Source organism: Ovis aries, chromosome 13 (assembly GCF_016772045.2).
Source record: "Ovis aries strain OAR_USU_Benz2616 breed Rambouillet chromosome 13, ARS-UI_Ramb_v3.0, whole genome shotgun sequence".
NCBI lineage: Eukaryota > Metazoa > Chordata > Mammalia > Artiodactyla > Bovidae > Ovis > Ovis aries.
The window spans coordinates 56,209,367-56,228,146 of record NC_056066.1 but is presented as its reverse complement, the minus strand read 5'-3'; the positions used below and the strand labels follow the sequence as shown (position 1 = coordinate 56,228,146).

At 47.8% G+C, this 18,780-nt stretch overlaps 1 protein-coding gene across 3 annotated transcripts in view; it reads left to right on the top strand.

Moving 5' to 3' along the window:
* Positions 1–18,780, top strand: part of CDH26 (cadherin 26) — an 84,247-nt gene that overhangs the window by 52,569 nt on the left and 12,898 nt on the right. Inside the window, exon 17 of one of the 3 annotated variants that reach the window (XM_042229918.1) lies at positions 1,375–1,763. The exons of the other annotated variants lie outside the window; for them this stretch is intronic. Coding sequence (XP_042085852.1) covers positions 1,375–1,395 — 21 coding nt within the window. The 3' untranslated portion in view covers positions 1,396–1,763. Of the gene's footprint in view, positions 1–1,374; positions 1,764–18,780 lie in introns of those variants that run through there. 3 annotated transcript variants of the gene reach the window in all.

Below are 18,780 nucleotides of genomic sequence, written 5' to 3'. Positions count from 1 at the left end.
TGCCTGCAATGCAGGAGAGGGGCTTAATCCCTGGGTCAGGAAGATCCTTTGGAGAAGAGAATAGCAATCCACTCCAGTATTCTTGCCTGGAGAATTCCATGGACAGAGCAGCCTGGCAGGCTACAGTCCATGGGGTTACAAAAAGTCAGATATGACTGAGTAACTAACACTTTCACTTTCCTTGTTCTGAAAAAGGATTGAGGAAGAAAGTTGTGGGAGAAATTCATACTGTAGAAATGCATTAAAGTCCCACAGGAGAGATGGACATGGGCGACTACTGGCCAGGGCTGGAGTGGCATGAAATGTAGGCAGCTGTGCTAATGGAGACGGTCTCGCCTGCAGCCTGCAATCTAAGTTGACTGAGAGCTGGGTAATTTGGAGCCTTGCAGGGCTGAAAAAGCAACTGCTGTGTCTCTCAAATGACATCAGTCATTGAAACGGTTTTGTGCAAAGCAGTACACTTAGTGGAAAATAAAACAAGTGCCCCATCCCACCAATCTGTGAGCCTGAGGGCAAGAGTATCTCTAAGGATTTTGCCTTCCTACCCAGGGCCATCATTTCAGGTGGCTTGAGGTGGGTGGTGCCATGTACCAAGGGATGGAAGGTGTCAGCAGAGAGAGAAAGCGAGCTTAGAGGCCAACAAGGAAGGTCAGATGCTCCAGGGTTATAAACTATGTCTCAACAAAGAGAGCCCACTGGAAACAAATAGATCAGAAATCTTTATGTTTTTAAAAAAGTGCTTTGCCTAAGAAACCACAGCCTGGTCTGAAAAAGCCTGTGATTGTTCAGCTCTAGAGCAATCCCTGAAAACAAGGAGCAAACTGTGAAAACCATGCAGGTCCCAGGAGGGGCATCCCATCCCAGCCCAGTGCAGGGGAGGCAGCAGCCAGGACGCAGGTGGGGCCAGGCATGGTGATGCTGCCGAGGTGTTGCCACTGTTCCTGCTTCCCTGGGTTTGCTCCTGCAGGTGGGTCACTGGTGACGCTGTTCAGTATTTTGCTTTTTTCCAAATGGCTGCATCCTCCTATTCATACTCATCGACCTTATGTTCGGTGTGGTGAGACCAGGAACTTATGATCTAGTTTGTAGGTTGTGAAATCATGAAGAACCTCGTCCATTTCTGTTGGCGAGGATGTTGCTTTTCCTGGGATCCTGGATTGGGAGCCAGGTGCAGAAATTGGCTGGGGCCTTATAGCCGGTTCCCTTGGGGGATGCAGGGGAGGGCGTTCTCTGTGTGTGAGCACAGATAGGTGGGCGCCCAAGGATGGGTGGCAGCAGAAACTACTGTCCCCCATCCCCACTGTCCCTTCTGTCCTTCTTTCCCAAGTCTGAGCAAGGGCAATGGCTTCCCTAAATGACAATGACATTTTCCAGCCCTCCTTGAACTTGATGTGACCAGGTGACCATGTTCTGGCCAATGAACCTCACACCGCAGCAGCGCGTCTCAGTGGATGCCTGAGATGGAAGAGAGCAGGGAGTGTCTTTCCAGCCCTCTCCCCTCCTCGCTGGTGGGAATGTGGCCGTGAAGGAAGGCTATTGGGGACCTTGGGAATGGAGACTTCCCAGTGGAGAATGATGTGTTAGAAGAAGCCTCATCCCCTTGGGGACCATGAGGGCCTGAATCACCTGACTTTCATGAGCGAAAAATACATTTGTCTCTGTTTACTGGGGGTTTGTATTCTGTCATTCACAGCCAAACTTAGTACTGATTAATGCAGGTTATATGACCTACAAAGCAAACCAATAAATAGAAAAAACATTGACATAGCAAAATATGTGTGTCATACTTCAGAGCAATTACCTTGTTTAGTTTTCTTCATTGAACAGGTTTTTTTCCATTTTGTTCAAATATTTGTACAGCGCAGGTGTCACTCGTGTTGCATGACTTACTGTAGTTCTAAAACTCTCCAAAATGGCTGTTGCTCCCCTGCGACAAGGTTATTTTAAATATTCTTTTTTTATTTTTCTGGCCACATAGTACTTTTTGAGCTTGGGATTTGACTTTTGGAAAGTGCCAGAAGTCATTCAGGGCCTCACTGGGTAAGCAGGTGAGGAATTAGCCTGAGTGACAGCTCTATGGGCTGAAAGTGGGGTGAAGGGGGCTAGGGTTCAGAACCTGGGAAATGTTTGGCATCATTGTGCAGCTGGCCCAGGTGAGGGGAGAGTGCTCATTTGACATCTGTATTCCCCATATGTCTATTTAAAAACAATCAATTCTATAGTCATTGCCTTGGGAGATCCCCTGGAGAAGGGAATGACTACCCGCTTCAGTATTCTTGCCTGGAGGATCCCATGAACAGAGGGGCCTGGCAGGCTGCTGTCCATGGGGTTGCAAAGAGCTGGGCACGACTGGGTGACTAACACTGACACTTTTTCACTTTCACTTTGAGATGTTCACAACCAGGCTCCTAGGATTCTGTGGCTAAGTGGATTCACATACCTGGGGAGGCGGTGTTACCAGGACACGTGTTTTAAGAAAAAGGTAGTTTCCTGAGGATGCTATGTCTGCCAATCAGGAAAATTCACATAGAACTCTGAACCCCTGAAGGAGCCTTCACCAGGAGAGATCACTGGGCCGTTCCCAGGTTTTAGGAACAGTATCGTCCACTGCTTGCGGTTTTCAGATGCTGCAGTGTTCATTAATTGATCATTTATAAAACTAACTGAGGGGAAAAAAAAAGAGTGATTTTGTTGTTACTCTTATTCCCATCATCCTAATGAACCACCTCCGAGAGCTGAAATTCACTCTGTATTTTGCTGTCTCTGTGGGGAGAAGCCCAGCTTAATGAAGTTGGAGTCAGCAGCCTCAGAGAGCTCTAGGGGGCTGTACTTTAAAGGCATGTTCCACAGGCCAGGAGTCCCAATCACGGCGATTTTGTTTCGGGGGCCCTGGGTGATGTCTGGAGACAGTTTAGTTGGTACAACTCAGGGAAGGGTGCTCCTGGAATTGGCAGGGGGCAGGGGGTGGAGGCTAGGCATCCTGCTAAACTTCCCACAGGGCACAGGATGGTGCCCACAACAGAGAATGAGCCAGTCAAGAAGGCCAGTAGTGCCCAGGGTGGAAAACCCTGCCACAGACCCATGCAGACCTACTCAGATGGCAGGAAGTGAATGACTCTCTTTTAAAAGAACATGCCCCCTCAGATGAGCTGAGACACATAAGCTGTGCAGTCAATCGTGTATTCAGGGGGTCCCTCTAGGCCAGGGCTGCCTCCCTCCCACCACTTACCCTGGTTGACACTGCCCTGTCATCAAAATGCTCTTAAGCCACTTCCTGCAGGGACTGAAAACAGAATAAAGATAATTAGACAGGAGCTGCTTGCCCCTGACCAAACAAACCTGGAGTAGACAGAATTCACATGTGAAATGCTTTCAACCCAGCAAAACGAGCTCATCATGCCAGGTACCATGTTTAACAGAAAGTTGATGTGGAATCTGTAGCGTTTACGGAGACCAGAGCCAGGCACAGCCCACAGCAGGACATGTGGTCTGAAAAGGGGTCTAGCTCTGCCTCTCCCTTGCTGGAATCTTCCCCAATCTGTGCATCAGTATCTATTTGTAAGACTGAGGTTCCATTTCGATGGATGGTTTTCTCACCTCAGCTCCCCAGAGTCTCAGCATTTTCAAGGACATCAATGTGATCCAGAATCAACTATGGCAGAGGAACTTTGGTATGTTGGTATTGTAGGAATCTGTCTGTAGGACTGTCTTTCCAACACGTCTTTTCACTCTTCTTCTGGGAAAGCACATATGGGAATTCCTTTGGGCAGTCCTCTTTCTTCATCCCCTGATCACATGGACTCTAGAGGTAGATTGTGAATGACCTAAGCTAGTTAGGATCACAACCATAATTGGCTCAGAGATGAGCATATCAGCCAATCCGAGGCAATGAGGGTCAGGCCCAGGAGTTCTTTCTACTCAAGTCTTTGGGTAGGGAACCTGAGTGGGTATAAGTGCAGGGGCAGTGGCAGCCATTTTGCAACCATGAGGGGAAGCTGTGGTGCTTCGGGGGCCAAGGGCACCATATTAGGCAGCATGGAGGGGAGCTGACAAGAGAGAGGACAGAGGCTGACCCCTAATAATGGCTGACTGCATTTCTCTGGTCCTGTACTAACTTGTGATGCCACAACCCTCTGGACAATTATCTGTACCAATTAGCTTACTTCTGTGCTTGATTTTGGTTTTTAGAAATAAGCCTAAGTAAGAAAACTCCCTTTAATGAAATGACTTGCTTCAGAAGTTTTAACTTGGAGTCAAACTTTCCCAGAGACCCCTGGGACCCCCATGAGCAGCTCCCCCTGCTTTGAATGGCTTAAAGGGACCACATTGATGAGATGGGCCACAGCTAGACAGGGGCTGCAGCAGAATAGTTATGAGAAAATGATGAAACCAAGACTAGCAGAACCTGGAAGATGGAAACACTGGGCTTTGACCCAAATGCCCAATTTCAAGAAAGTTCTTCCTTGCCATCAAGGTCTGAGTCTATGTGTTTGTGCATGTAATGGATTTCTCCTCCTTCAAAAGATTCAGTTATGGATTCAGACATCTGAGATTTAATACTTGGGGGTTAATTGAATTTAATTAATTATTTGTAAAAACTTCCTTAGGTTCTTTAGATGAAAGGAGGGTGATATTCATGAAATTCTGTTTGTAATTTCCACAGAAGTTGATATTCTTCTGTTGCATTTTTTGCTCAGCTTTGTGGGATAGGCAAGTTTCTTTGGAAGACAGGTTGAGGGAGGGTAGGAACGGGACTAGGTGAGCAGCTACAGGACTCCTGCCCCTACTCTGGGCTTCTCTGGGTGTTTATTAGAGGCCACGTGGCCAGCACTGTCTTTGTGTTTTCACTTTCTGGATCTGCCTTTTTGAAGCTTTTATCTCCTACTTTGGAAGCTTATTAACTTAATCCATCACATGACTTGTAAATCAAGACCCAACAGGCAGCTGTCTGTTTCTCTTAGCTTTTAATAACTTCGGTGACATTGACTGTAAGACTTGACACATTCTATAAATCAGTTTTTAAACATGGAGCAAACACTGAATTGCTCATCAAAAGCCAAACAGGCTAAGAATAATTTTAGAATAATGCAGTAACTCTAATTATTAAAATGCCACCATAAAGGCCTGAGCTTTGCAATGAATGGGAGAAGTTAGAATGAGAAATTAACCCTGAAATTAATCTCTGTGTGCAGCCAGGGAAGTTAAAGCAAGCAGCTTGAGCAGATAAATCCACAAGTTCCCTTAACCTAGCAGTGCTTTATTTCTCATTTTGACAAAGGCCAGTAACGGTACAATTTGGACTTCCAAGTTTGCTGCAGTGGGGAAAAGATGAAGAAACACAGTGGCTCTTTAATCCTTTTGGCTAGAAGTGGTCCCTTGGCCACAAGCAATTTTCACTGAGAGATGGAGAGGAACACACAGATATTAAAAGCACGTTACCTCTCTACCACCATGAGATGGACTTCTATTCCTGTGTCTGTTAGTCAGGAACTAAACTCGAGACTCTGATTGAGATGGTAGAATTATGGAGAACTCGAATGTAACCCTAACAAAAGAATCATGTTTCCAACCCTGGTGTCCCACAGGGGATGAAAACACTGTATATATATTAACAGAAGACATATTGTAGGTGTTTAGAACATCTGCTGCGGTTTGGGAGAAAGCCAGGGCTTGGCATCAAGTCCATCATGCACCTCCTGCCTGATTAAGTTTATTCAACACTTTGAGCCCCTGTTGCTTGGTCTGTAAGGTAAGGAAAACAATAGTCCTTCTCTTACAGGTTTTCAAGAAATCATTGATATCACCATCATTGGCATCACCATCTTCATCATCACCTCCATCATCACCATCACCCATCTCCACCACCACTATCACCACCACCATCGTCATAAATAACATTAACAAACTTGTATTTTTAGGGTCCTGAACAGATTAGTTATTATTTGGGCACCACCTTCCCATGGAATGGTCTCCAAATACTAATATCTATCGCCTGTGGCCATAGCTCCATAGAGAACTCCACTGCCAGCTTAAGCAGTGGTACATCAGGTATGACAGTGATGGGAAAATGTGAGTGGACCTGGGGACTTTGCATCTGTGGAATCATCTCCAGGCTGTCAGTGGTCACTGAGCTGCTGAGCACTGTCCCTATGAAGAAACAGCCTAGTTCTGAAGCAAGACAACACACTGAGAGCTTGCACAAATACAGGTTCTAGATCTGACTTAGGAAGTCTGGCTACAGGTCTGGGAACCTGTCAAATGGTGATAATGGTGATGCCAATGATTTCTCAAAAACCTGTAGGAGCTCTTATATAGGCTATGGAGTATTGTTCGAGCTCAGTCTGTATATAGACTGCATGCATTTGACAAATATTTACTGAGCTCTGATTTAAGTGCCAGGCCTGTGTTAAACATTTGCCTACATTATTTCTCACATTCTGTTATCAACCTCACTTTGTAGATGACAGTGGTAGACTTGGAGAAAACAAGTAACTCACCCAAGGCCACGCACCTCGGAAGTGAAGAAGCAGGGGAGCTGAGTCCAGAGCTTGCACCCCTCATCACCCCTTAACAGAAAGGGGTCTTTTCCAGGAGCCACTAGAGCACAAAGCACAATAGGTAATAAAACTGTCAGGCCACCTCAGGGCTGAGGAGAAGGTGGTAGAGGGGTGAATGTCTATTCTCTGGGGTGAGTACCTTGGAAATGGATTCCTGCAGGAGGTGTCAGTTATTCAGGAGGGCAAGAGGTGAGTGTGTGTGTGTGAAAGAGAGAGAGGGGTGGGGAAAGAAAGTGAGAACACAGCCAAGGAAATAACTTGTGCAAAGGCCTGGCAAGAAATAACTTTCCCTGGGGGGAAAATTATTATTACCAAGGGGGCTACAGTGCGGGGATGTTTTCAGTGTGATTTCCTCTCCACTGGTTTATTACTGCTTATCAGAGGTACACAGAAGACTTTCTTTTCCTACAAAAAATTTTTTAAAATATAGATTTATTTATTTTAATTGGAGGTTAATTACTTTACAATATTGTATTGGTTTCACCATATTTTAATAAAAGTTCCTTTTAAGCATGGGAGAAAATAAATAATAACATGTCAAACCCGTGATATTATATATGGTAGTGCTTGGAATGTAGGTAAAGTTAAGACACAGGTTAAGAAAGAGCTTCCCTGGTGGTTCAGATGGTAAAGAGTTTGAACCTTGGGTTGGGAAGATACCCTGGGGAAGGGAATAGCAACCCACTCCAGTATTCTTGCCTGAGAAATTCCATGAACAGAGGAGCCTGGTGGGCTACAGTCCATGGGGTTGCAAAAGAGTTGGACATGACTTAGCAACTAACACTTTCACTTAAGAAAGTGCTCTGGGACAAATGGCATTATGGAGGGTGAGAGGGATGGTACAAATAGTGAAGGAGGGGAGCCCAGGGGAGCTGAAGATTCAGGAACCTGGGTCCGAGGATGTCTCTATCCTGTCCAGGTTGGACACCTTGCTCTTGGAGTTTGTCGGAGTGTGAGTGGCTCTTTGTCAGTAATGCCACATTCATCCAAGTGGGGGGAACGGTGTCCCAGTGCTGTTAACCATGAAGGGATGATGTGTTACAGGCATTAGGGCCAAAGTCTGTCCTGACACTGGTCAGAAAGAGCTGTGTGCTCTGGGGAAAGGGTTAGGAGGGAAGCCCTGGGAACCAGTCAGCCCAGAGCAGGGACTCACAGTTCAGGAATGTTCTCTGGTCCCATCCTGACCATAGCCTCAGAGCCGTGGCCATCACACGATTGGCTAAAAATACCTTGGTCCTGGGCTGAGGGCTTACATTTAGAGAACTGCTCTCCAGAGGCAGCCTGGGGAGAGCTGATATAACCCAGGGTCAGCAGGCAGGCCTTCTGGCTGCAAAGGTCAGCCAGCCCTGGATGCTTGCACTTGGCTTCTGCCCGGATGGCCTTAGCACTCAGGCTCAAGCGAAATGCCACTTTCGGCACCTTTGCTTAAGAGATTTGCAGAACTCTGTAACCCAGGCCTCTCTGCGTGACTGTCTTAACAGCAAACCTTTACTGGGAAAGTTTGCAAAGGAACACTTTGAAAGGAAGCATGCATGCTATGCTAAGTTACTTTAGTTGTGTCTGACTCTTTGTGACCCCAAGGACTGTAGCCCACCAGGCTCCGCTGTCCATGGGTCAAGAATACTGGAGTGGGATGCCACACCCTCCTCTAGAGGATCTTCCCAACCCAGGGATCGAACCTGAGTCTCTTACATCTCCTGCATTGGCGGGCAGCTTTTACCCCTAGCACCACCTGGGAAGCCCAAGGGGCAGGCTTTAACCCCATAGCACTTCAGAAATGCGCCCCTGTGTCTCTGGGCAGCTGCATCTCAAATTCCTGCAGGTATAAGTGGAACTCACAGGGACGTGGGTGCTAGCATTATGCTTTCAGGTCTTGGCCTCTGAGGAGGGACAGACGTGGAGAGGAAATGAATCAGTTCACTAGGGGAGGGGCTGTGGGCAGGAAATCTGTCCAGCTCTTGCTGCTGACCAGCCTGGGGCAGAGGGTGGAGGAGCTGATTAATGCCCCAACTATGAACAAGGAAGACGCTCCGCTGAGAAGCCACACAAACAGGCAGGACTGTTGTGTAACTGATTTATGAGCATAGGCCATCTCTTCAAGCAGACACTAAGTTTCCAGGGGCAGAATCAGGTAGAGCGGCTCTTAATAGTGTGACTCACCACAGCTGCTTTAATTGAGCCCCTAGTACGTGCCAGGTCCAAAGTGCTTCTCCCTGTTGTTTAGCCACTAAGTGGTGTCTTGCCCTTTGGCACCCCATGGATTGTAGCCCGCCAGGCTCCTCCGTCCATGGGATTTCTCAGGAAAGAACACTGGAGTGGGTTGTCATTTCCTCCTCCAGGGGATCTTCCCAGTCCAGGGATTGGACCCACATCGCCTGGATTGTAGGAGGATTCTTTACCGCTGAGCCACTGGGGAAGCCCACTTCTCCCTGTACCATCGTGATGAATCCTCATGGCAAGAGCACCCGGCTGGGCCCTCCGCTCACTGGGGTCCTGCGTGCTGCCTGCATGACACTGCTGGTCATGGGAGAGTGGGGATTGGCCTGGAGTCCTCCGACACTGCTGCTCTGCCTGGGCTGACGTTCTCAGGGTTAGGCAGGCAGGGAGCCCTGAGTGCACTGAGGGATCTCATGGGCCGTGATTAAGGAGGCCAGGTCATGATCCTAGCATTGGTTATTTTTGAAGGCAGGATTTGGCCAGGATCCTGAGGCTGAAATAGAAGGTGCACTTTTGATCCCTGGTGGGGTGTTTTGCTGGGTTCCTGGTGACCTTTGTCCTAGATCAGAAGCCTCTGACACAGACTATAGCAGCGGTTTTCAAAGTGGGGTGCCTCTAGGCCAGAGGCAACATCATGACCCAAGAACTCCTTCAAGTGCATGTTCTCAGGCCCAGCCTCAGACCTACAGGCCCAGGTGATGCCACTATTGCATGTATTAGCGAGCCCTCCCCAGGGATCTGATGCTGAGCCGTCGGAGGAGGATGGCCTGGGGAGATGACCGGTCCCCTTCATGTCCTTCCTTGTGGTCCCTGAGAACCTCTGTAATGACGGGCAGTGTAGGGGTAGGTCCCAACAAGGAGACCCTGATGGCGAGTTGCCCCTCTTGGGAAGGGCTGGGGGCTGGTGTCAGGTCCTTGGTGTGTGCGGGCAGTGAAAAGAGCTGGCCTGGCTGGGCGGCTGTTTCAGGACAGGGCCCTAGTGAAGGGCAACCTAGTTAGTCACAGAAAGCGTGCTTCTCTCCCATGGCTGCTCCAAAGTGGCCAGGCCTGCTGCGAGGGGGCTTTCTGGTACCTAGGTGAACAGGGAGTTCAGGGAGCCCATTGTGCTCCCCAGCATCTCAAATGCACAGAGAGATCTGAGCTCAAGGCTGAATATCAGCCTCTGATTTGGACTTTGTTTCCACTAGGAAGACAGATTGTTCAACTAATGCACATTTCAGCTTCGGATGAAACACCCAGGCGTTCAGGATCTGCTATTTGTTTGCAAAGTTTCCTTGCCTAATACATCATTCGTTTGCGGAGATGCCACTAACTAATAATTCAAAGTGGGTAAGCTTCACTCAACCACGATTAAAGAACTATAGCATGCTTTTCTGAATGCCAGCAGTGAAATCTGCTTCCGCCATCCATCTTTACTTTGATTAAACTGCCCTCAACTAATAATTCCAGATGGAAGGATTTTAAATCAAGCATGGGACTGAAGGGATCAGGGCAAACTCTCAGTAACCGTGAAGACATTTATTGCAAACAGTCTTCGGATGGGTGATCCTTAGGTCCTAAGAATGGGTGATACTTCCTCAGAAGATGTTGCAGAATGTGGGCCATTCACACCCATTGCATAAGAGTTGGGCAGCGAGGTGTAGCCTTCACATGCTGTGTTCTTGGATGGGCGGCCAGGTTCTGGGAGTGCCCCTCCAGCCTGTCTTGCCCACGCCTGGCCTGGAATCCTATACCCCAGTCACACCGAGATTCTCCTGGCTCCCTCCCTCTTGCCTGCAGGTGCCAGCTGAGGTGGCCTGGCCAGCACCCAGGCCCCGGCTGTGTTCTCCTCGGGCCCGCGGGCTCCTCACACGGCCCCCTCGCGTGGCGCGGGGGAAGTGCGCCACCTCCTGGCATGTCTGCCTTGCCGTTTGGCCACAGGCAAGCCTTTCGGGGGCAGGAGCTGTCTTAACCTCTTCTGTTACACTGCACGGTGCCGGGTGTGAGCTGGACGCTTCAGCAGTGAGAGCTGAAGTAACAGCTGAGTGACAAAGCCCCTTGCTGGTTCATGTGGAGGACAAATGGCCACAGGATACACGGTGATGGATGGAATGTGCCAGAACGGCCCGGGGAGCTTATTTGAAATGCAGAACCCTGGGCCCCACCCCAGGCCTGCAGCACCTGTGTCTGCATTTCAGTAAGTGTCTGAGATCCCCCGGTGATACGTGTGCATCTTAGAGTGGGCTAACCACTAACACCCACTATCATCGGCAAAACGTGTTATGTTTAAGCACATGTCTGTGACGGAGTCCGTGGCTTTCACTTAATTCTCATGTTGACCTGTGACCCCCAGAATTTAATTATGGCCTCAGAACCATCAAGTACAGGGGTGTGTTGATAAGCTGTTGTGCTTCCTTGATCAAATCCTATGACCTATTTGGAATAAGATTTATTACAGGGCCTGTGTGTTCTCGGATGGATGGTGAGGTTGTGAAGTGGTGATGAAGTTATGTGGTGATGAAGGTGGTGATGGAGCCTCTGGAAGGCTGATGCTTTCACGCTGGGTGTTTGGCCCAAAGTTCCCAGGGGTCTGCAGGGCAGGGCACACAGCAAGGGGTGGGGTGGCGTGAGACTGGAACCCACAGGATGGGCTAGAACCTGCTTTAGTCTCATAGCATCCCCAAATCGACAACATGAGTGATTTGCTGGCCACCTTCACACATTACTGGTCATGCGCTTGGCCCAGGAGTTGCTGGAGCTGGAGGAGCCGCTGGTCCTCTCGCTGCTCTAGGACAATTGGCAGCGACAGGCAAGAGCTTCCACAAGGCCTGGCCCATCAGAGCCCATTTCACGCCATGTCATGTCTGCCTTCCAAGCTGCCCAGACGTTTCTCTCCTGGCCACCCCTGACCTGGAATACACAGTCAAGGGAATGTGGGAGATGTAGGTTATACCATGTTAGGATAAGGACCCACACCTTGCCAACCACATCCCACTGGGTCCAAAGCTTAACACACTCAAGGTTTATTTCTACTTTGGGGACAGACTTTAAATTCATGTTTGAATAGCAGAAGAGAGAGAAGACAAATTATCCCTACTGGTTTCTGAAGTCCCACCAAACCCACGAGGTATTCAGACACCAAAGGAAAAGTGGTTTTAGAATTTAGCACATTTTGATTATCTGCCAAGAAGGTCAACATAGAAGATGACAGATTTGTTACCAAGATCAAGGGGATTAGCAGCTTCTTGGGCAGCCTTCCAAAAAAAACGGCTGGCCTGAGGTCATCCAAACTGCTCCCAGCATGGAAGCAGAGAGCCACAGAGATCTACTCTGAGAGGAAACAGGACCAGGAGAAGGTCCTGCCTGAAAATTGCACGTAAACCATGCCGGCTGAATTGCCAAGTGGAAGGAAAATTCACTGTCAGAGAAACAGTGCGGCTTGTTTGTCGCAAGAGACAAAGTGCAGGGCATTGCCTAGAATGGGGATATCTCCGCCACAGTATTCTGAATAGTAAGATAAACATGAGTCCATGTTCCGATTAGAAATGTTTTTCACTCTCAGGGATGGAAATGTTCCCCATTGTAGGTTACACTTCCTCGTCCTCTGAGCAGTGGCCCCTAATGCAGTTCTTTTGGGAGGCCCCAAAGAATTGGGAGGCCCAGAGAGAGAAGGTTAGAGGCAGGGCATGGGGCTCCAGGGAAGCGGGGGGAGAGGACCTGGGAGCCCAGGACCTCGTGTGGAGTCTTGTTTCCAGTTGTTGTCTGTATTCTGCTACCACTTGCCTTTAGCATGCTGCTCCTCCTCCGAGGCCTGCATGGGTGCATGCTCAGTCATGTTCGACGCTTTGTGATCACACGGACTGTAGCCCGCCAGGCTCCTCTGTCCATGGGATTCTCCAGGCAAGAACTCTAGAGTGGGTTGTCAGTTTCTTCTCCAAGGGATCTTCCTGACCCAGGGATGGAACCGGCATCTCTTGCATCTCCTGCATAGGCAGGTGGATTTTTTACCACTGAGCTACCAGGGAAGCCCTACTCAGAAGCATTGTGCAATTTTATGCCCACTAACTCTGCATGAGCCTTGGTGGGGTCACGTACTGGGGAAAGGAAAAGAGGGCATGTTTGGGTTTGAGATAGAACGCAGCAGTGTGTGGACCCTAACTATGACAAAGACGAGACATAAAGGGTCCTGGACAGAAGTAAGAGGAAGGGTTCAGTGACTGTCAGAAAGGATATGCCCTCCTCCTTGATTTCCTAGAATTCTCGGAAGTATTCTGGGGAGGACTGAATTCACCAGAGAAATGTGTGACGTCGACGCTTGGGTTATTGAAACCGTATCGTGAAGGGCAGGGCGGTTCTAGAGGCTGGAAGATTGCTGCCCAGGTGTCCAGGAGATGTGTCCCATCTCTGGGTCTGCCACCCCAGGACTCTGCTGAATGATCACAGGCAAAGGATGCCATCTGCCTCTTTGGGTCTCCTGAGCAGTAGGTGGTCTTGTCTGCCAGTGTGGAGCTGGTGGCTATTGACAGGGCTGAAATATTGTTCCTAATGGAGTGGGGATGAATTAGTCTGTTAATTTGCTCATGGTCTAAAACCCAAGGAACATCTGTTTGAGCCATAAGGGGTATATTTTTGTGGCTGGAGGGAAGCCCAAGTTGAGGGGTTTGATTGCAACCATCAGCAGGGGTTGTTTGGAAGCTTCACGGAGAGAAGGCAATGAATTGCCGCCCGGCACAGTGGCTCCAGGCCCCTGTGTAGTTACCCTTCTGCCCTCAGAGCCCATCTATGTTCCCCAAGGGTGGTGGCTTGAAGTGGGTTAGCACAAGCTGGCTCCTTTGCTCACACTGGGCCAGATAACCAGGGCTAATAATCCTAACCACAACAGCTCTAATTTACAGCACGCTTACTGAGCTCCTGCTGTGTTAAATCCACTATCTCCAGCTCCCCAACTTCGGTCGTTCAAATACCACCTTCAAGATCTTTGTCGTTTGTGTAACACTGGTCCTGTTATCTCCTTCATTAAAAACAAAATACAAACACACTCTCATTTTCCCTCTTAAAATAAATGGACTTAAAAAGTAAATCTCCCAAATGGAAAATGTTTTCTAAATGGAAAACTAATAACATTTGTCACGAATGGGAGAAAACCATAAAAAGATGATATGAAATATGTAATTAGAGACTTCTGGTTTCTGGCCTGGCCAAGTAAGAAGCTGAAAGACGCCATTTCATCTTGAGAACAGGTAAAAAGCTGAAAAAGCTGAAACCACCAGCTCTTCTTCGATCTTTCAGAGTAGTGAGGTCACGGGGCAGACTGTTGCCCCCAGACTGGAGAGACTGATAGGTATAGAGAAACACAACGTGCTTGGGCAGAAAGCTCGCAGTGGTCAGTCCTGGGGTCAGGAAACCTAAACTCTGGAGGAGCTGCTGAAGCTCAGTGTGGACAAGTCTGAGAAGGACAAACTCCAGGAAGATCCAGACATCGGGGCCCTGACACTGCGTGAATTTTACCTGGAGGAGCTCGGCCAGGTTTTCATAGTGAGCGTGGCAGGTGGAGGAAAGTGGGTTAGGGGGAATTCACTCTTGCTTCCGAGAGGGTAGGGGAAAAGGAATCATTTCTAAATACATCAGGGCAGTCTGTTTTCAACAAGGTCTGCCCTCAGGAGAAATGCGTCAGCCAGAATCTAACCTCTTGGGGATTCATCAGTGGGCCTCCCCCCCAGCCCCAACTGACCTGGAGGAAGGGAAATAGCCAACTCCTGCTCACAGCAGCCATTCTGTCCCACCTACGGGGAAATTTAAAAAGTCAGAAACACGTGTGATGTTCACAGCCCAGAGGCACAGGCTCATTAAAAGACTGAGACCTGAATATAGGCGAAAGGACTCGTCCCCTCCCCCGACTCCTCACCAACATATTACTGAAGGCCTATTTACAGCATTTCCTTTTTCCCTCCTGATACATCATATTCACTTATCAATAAAAAATTACAAGGCATACCAGAAGACAAAAAACACAATTTGAAAAGACAGAGAAAAATAGCAGAATCCGATTCAGATATGGCAGGGGTATTTGGAATTATCAAACCATGAATTTAAAACAACTATGATTAAGATGCTAAGAGCTTTAACGGATAATGTAAACAGCATGTAAGACCAAATGGGCAATGTAAATAGAAATTCTAAGAAAGAACTGAAATGAAACGCTGGAGATCAAAAACACATGAGAGAAATGAAGAATGCCTTTGATGGGCTTGTTAGTAGATTGGATATGGCTGAGAAAAGAATCTCTGTGCTTAAAGATCTCAATAGAAAGCAGCCAAACTTAAAAGCAAAGAGAACAAAAGATTAAAAAAAAAAACAGAACAGGATATCCAAGAATTGTGGGGCTACTACCAAAGGTATGACATGCAAGTAATGGGAATTATGAAAGGAGAAGAAAGAGGGAAGAAACATGTAAATCAACAATGACTGAGAACTTCCCCCAGATGAACGTCAGACACCAAGTTACAGATCCAGGAAGCTCAGAGAACAATAAACATGGTAGAATGCCCCTACACCTACCTACATCTAGATGTATCATTTTCAGACAAACTACAGAAAAATCAAAGAGAAAGAAAAAATCGTGAAAGAAGTCAAAGGAAAAAAAAAACACACAATACCTCTCGAGGAGCAAAGATAAGAATGACATCCAACTTTTCAAAAACTATGCAAGCAAGAGAGAGACGTGAAAGATACGAAGTGTTGAGAGGAAAGCCCCACCAGTCTACAGTTCTGTATCCTGTGAAATTATCTTTCAGAAGTGAAGAGGAGATAAAGACTTTCTCAGTCAAACAAAAATTGAGGGAATTTGTTGCCGGTAGACCTGCCTTGCAAGAAATGTTAGAAGTTCTTCAGAGAGAAGGACAATGATATAGGTCAGCCACTCACATCTACATGAAGAAAGAAGAGCATCAGAGAAGGAAGAGGCCAAGGTAAGATAAAAACCTTTCTTTTTCTTATTCTTAATTGATCTAGAAGATAACAGTTTATTTAAAAATAATTATAGCCACGATGTATTCAGTATGCATCTCCATATAATCTTTTGTCTGCTTATGTATAAGTGAAATGAAAGTATCTTTTCCAATAATAGCTCTCATTAAATTAAACCCAAGAAACTTACAGCCCCTGGATATAGCAGGCTGAGTAAATACAGCAGACATGTGCTGGAATTTGTTTAGAAATTATCATGTTAGTTTCTGAGGCTTCTGGTGATCAAAAAGGCATAGGTTGCCGGAGTTTAAATCTGAGCAAATCTTGCCCATGAGCAAGTCACATCAACCTCTCTGGTCTCAGCATTCCCATCTCTGTAATATGGCAACAGCGGTTCCTACCTCCCTGGCTTGTTATGAGGCTTAGATAAGTTCATGTAATGCTCCATAAGGTTAGCTGCAAACATGTTCACACAAGCTCACAGCCTGATTCTTGTAGGAAAAGAGACGTGGCCAGGAAGCTCACTGCCACCTGCAGGGTTGTCAGGCTGTGTCGTGTGTGCACAGGAGGAGCCTGGAAAGAAGGGGAAAGAGCGTGGGGAGAGCAGTTTCTGCTTTAAGTTGAGAGCGGGAAGAGGCAGCCCGAGACCCTCTCCTCACTTTGTTTTGTCTACCAGGCAGAGGCCTCTTTCCCATTCCATTTATTAATTGGGTAAACTCCGTGATCCTAAATGAAAACACACCCTGAGCAGCACAGACAGGCACTGTTCTCTGCACGCACCGCTTCTAGAGAAGCAAGGCGGATGACTGGTCAGCAGGCTGAGAGACGAGATGGAGCCAGAGCAGCTGTGTGTGTGGCTAAAAGGCCCCTCAGGGTTGGCCCATTCGTTCCCCCTTCACAGACTGTGCATTCATTTGCTCATTTGTTCACTCCAACATTTGTCTTCCTGCCTCGTGGCTTCCTTTCTCTCCCAGATTTTGGCCCCACGTATTCTCATTAGTCTGTTAACTCTTTGCTATCTTTGAACAGATGATTTTAAATTTTTGTCCAGATTTTGTTATTTTTTTAAGTGAGAGGATTGGCTCAGAGACCTAGGCTAGTGTTTTCTAGGAAGAAGAACTTTCCCCAAACAATGTGCATGAAAACTTAGAAACACCTTAAGTCTAAAAACAGAGGGTCCATTATGGTACCTCCAGGTAAATGGAATAATACACTGCCATTAAAAGTGTTAAACATTTTATTATGATGATAAAATACTAGCAATAACAATTTGAGGAAAAATCAGAATATAATTCTTTTATATTATTCCCATTTTTGAAAAAAAAACAAAATGTCTGCCTGAGCCTTGGTAGATGAGGAGGAAGAGAGTCATCTAAACCATTTATAATGGTTACTGCTCACTGGCTGTGTTTCTTCTCTATAAGCTTCTACAAACCCTAAATTTTATGCCTGCAAGTGAAGTCGCTCAGTCGTGTCTGACTCTTTGTGACCCCATGGACTATAGCCTATCAGGCTCCTCCGTCCATAGGATTTTCCAGGCAAGAGTGCTGGAGTGGATTGCCATTTCCTTCTCCAGGGGATGAGAATATATTACTTCTAGAGTTAGAAAAATTTGGAAGAAGTATTTACCTTTGCTTCAGGCACACAGAACGCTGTGTTACATCTGTGTTGGAATGCTCTGTGTACAAGAGCAAGCCTTTGTACCGGCACTGATGCCCCCTGGAGGCCACTGCTGCCTTCTGAGGGTCCTTGGGCATTTCAGACCTAGAAGCTTTGTTTCCCTGATTTCCTGTCTGAGTTTGGGGGTAGACGAAGAGGGCACCAGGTGTGTCTCCTGGATGTTTTGTTTGCTGTTAAATTTCTTATCCATCTTTGTCTCATCAGTACCTCTTGGTGAACATTTATTGAGTCACCGCCTGCTAATCACCACACTAGATGGACCCAGTTATGAAATGTTTGTGCTGGACGAGAGCTTAGAGATCCTGTAACAGACGAAGCCTTAGGTGTGAGACACACATGCCCTGCCCCAGCTGGGTGTGTGTTTATATGTGTTAATGTATGGCTGTGCGTGTAGGTGTTTGTGTGTGTATACATGTATACGCATGTATGTGCATGTGTATACGTGTGTGAGAATATGTGTATATATGTATGCATGTTGTATGTGTGCATGTTTGTGTACGAGTGTGCGTGTCTATGTGTATAAGCGTGTGTATGGATGTGTGTGTGTATGTTTAGGGGGACATCCACTCCTGAGGTCCTTCATCCTCTCCTGACGGGCGCCTTAGGGAAGGCTTGTGGAGCCCTATATTCTGTGGAACATCCTCTGAACACAGAAGCCCGGGGTCTCTCCCTGTGGAGGTGGGCTCTCAGCCTCCAGCTAGCTGGGGCCACATGTCTTCACAGCACACAGTTCAAAACTCTGCATGACTGCCTGCTTGTGGTGCTGCCTGTCTCCTCAGCCTGGCCCACGCTGCCCTGCCCATGGCCCTGCCCAACATGCCCCTCCGCGTGGCTCTTGATGTCGAACTCCTCGTCATTCTGTCCTTCAGTTGTGGCCTGGCCCCTCCTGGCACGAGGCCACCATTGTCACAGCGTCTCCCCTTGCTGGGACACCCCCTCCCACCTTACCTGTTCCCTTCACTGCCCAGGCTTATGCTCCCCTCTGAGTTAGCTGACTCAGCAAAGTCACCACGTTCCCTCTTCAGAGCCGTGTGGGAGAGGAGCCTCGTGACACATCCATGCAGTTTCGGTGTCTCCAGGGCAGGAGAGTGCCAGACAGCATCCCCAGGGCCTCGTCCCAAGCTCCTGGCCTCACTGCGTCCCATCTTGCTAACAGGGGTGGCCCACGGGGTCTCAGGAGCAGTCACTCTAGGAAAACTCTCAGAAGGCTGGCTGGTGGATGTACTGTGCAGACAGGTAGCCATGACCTGGTGCTGGTTATGGTCACAGCTTCAGGGCAGGGATCTCCTGCTGTCGACCTCCAGGCCTTGTCACCGCTCCTAAAATCTCTGCTTTCTGATTCAAGGGCTTCCTTGTTGTGAGAAGGAAACGCAGCCCTGGC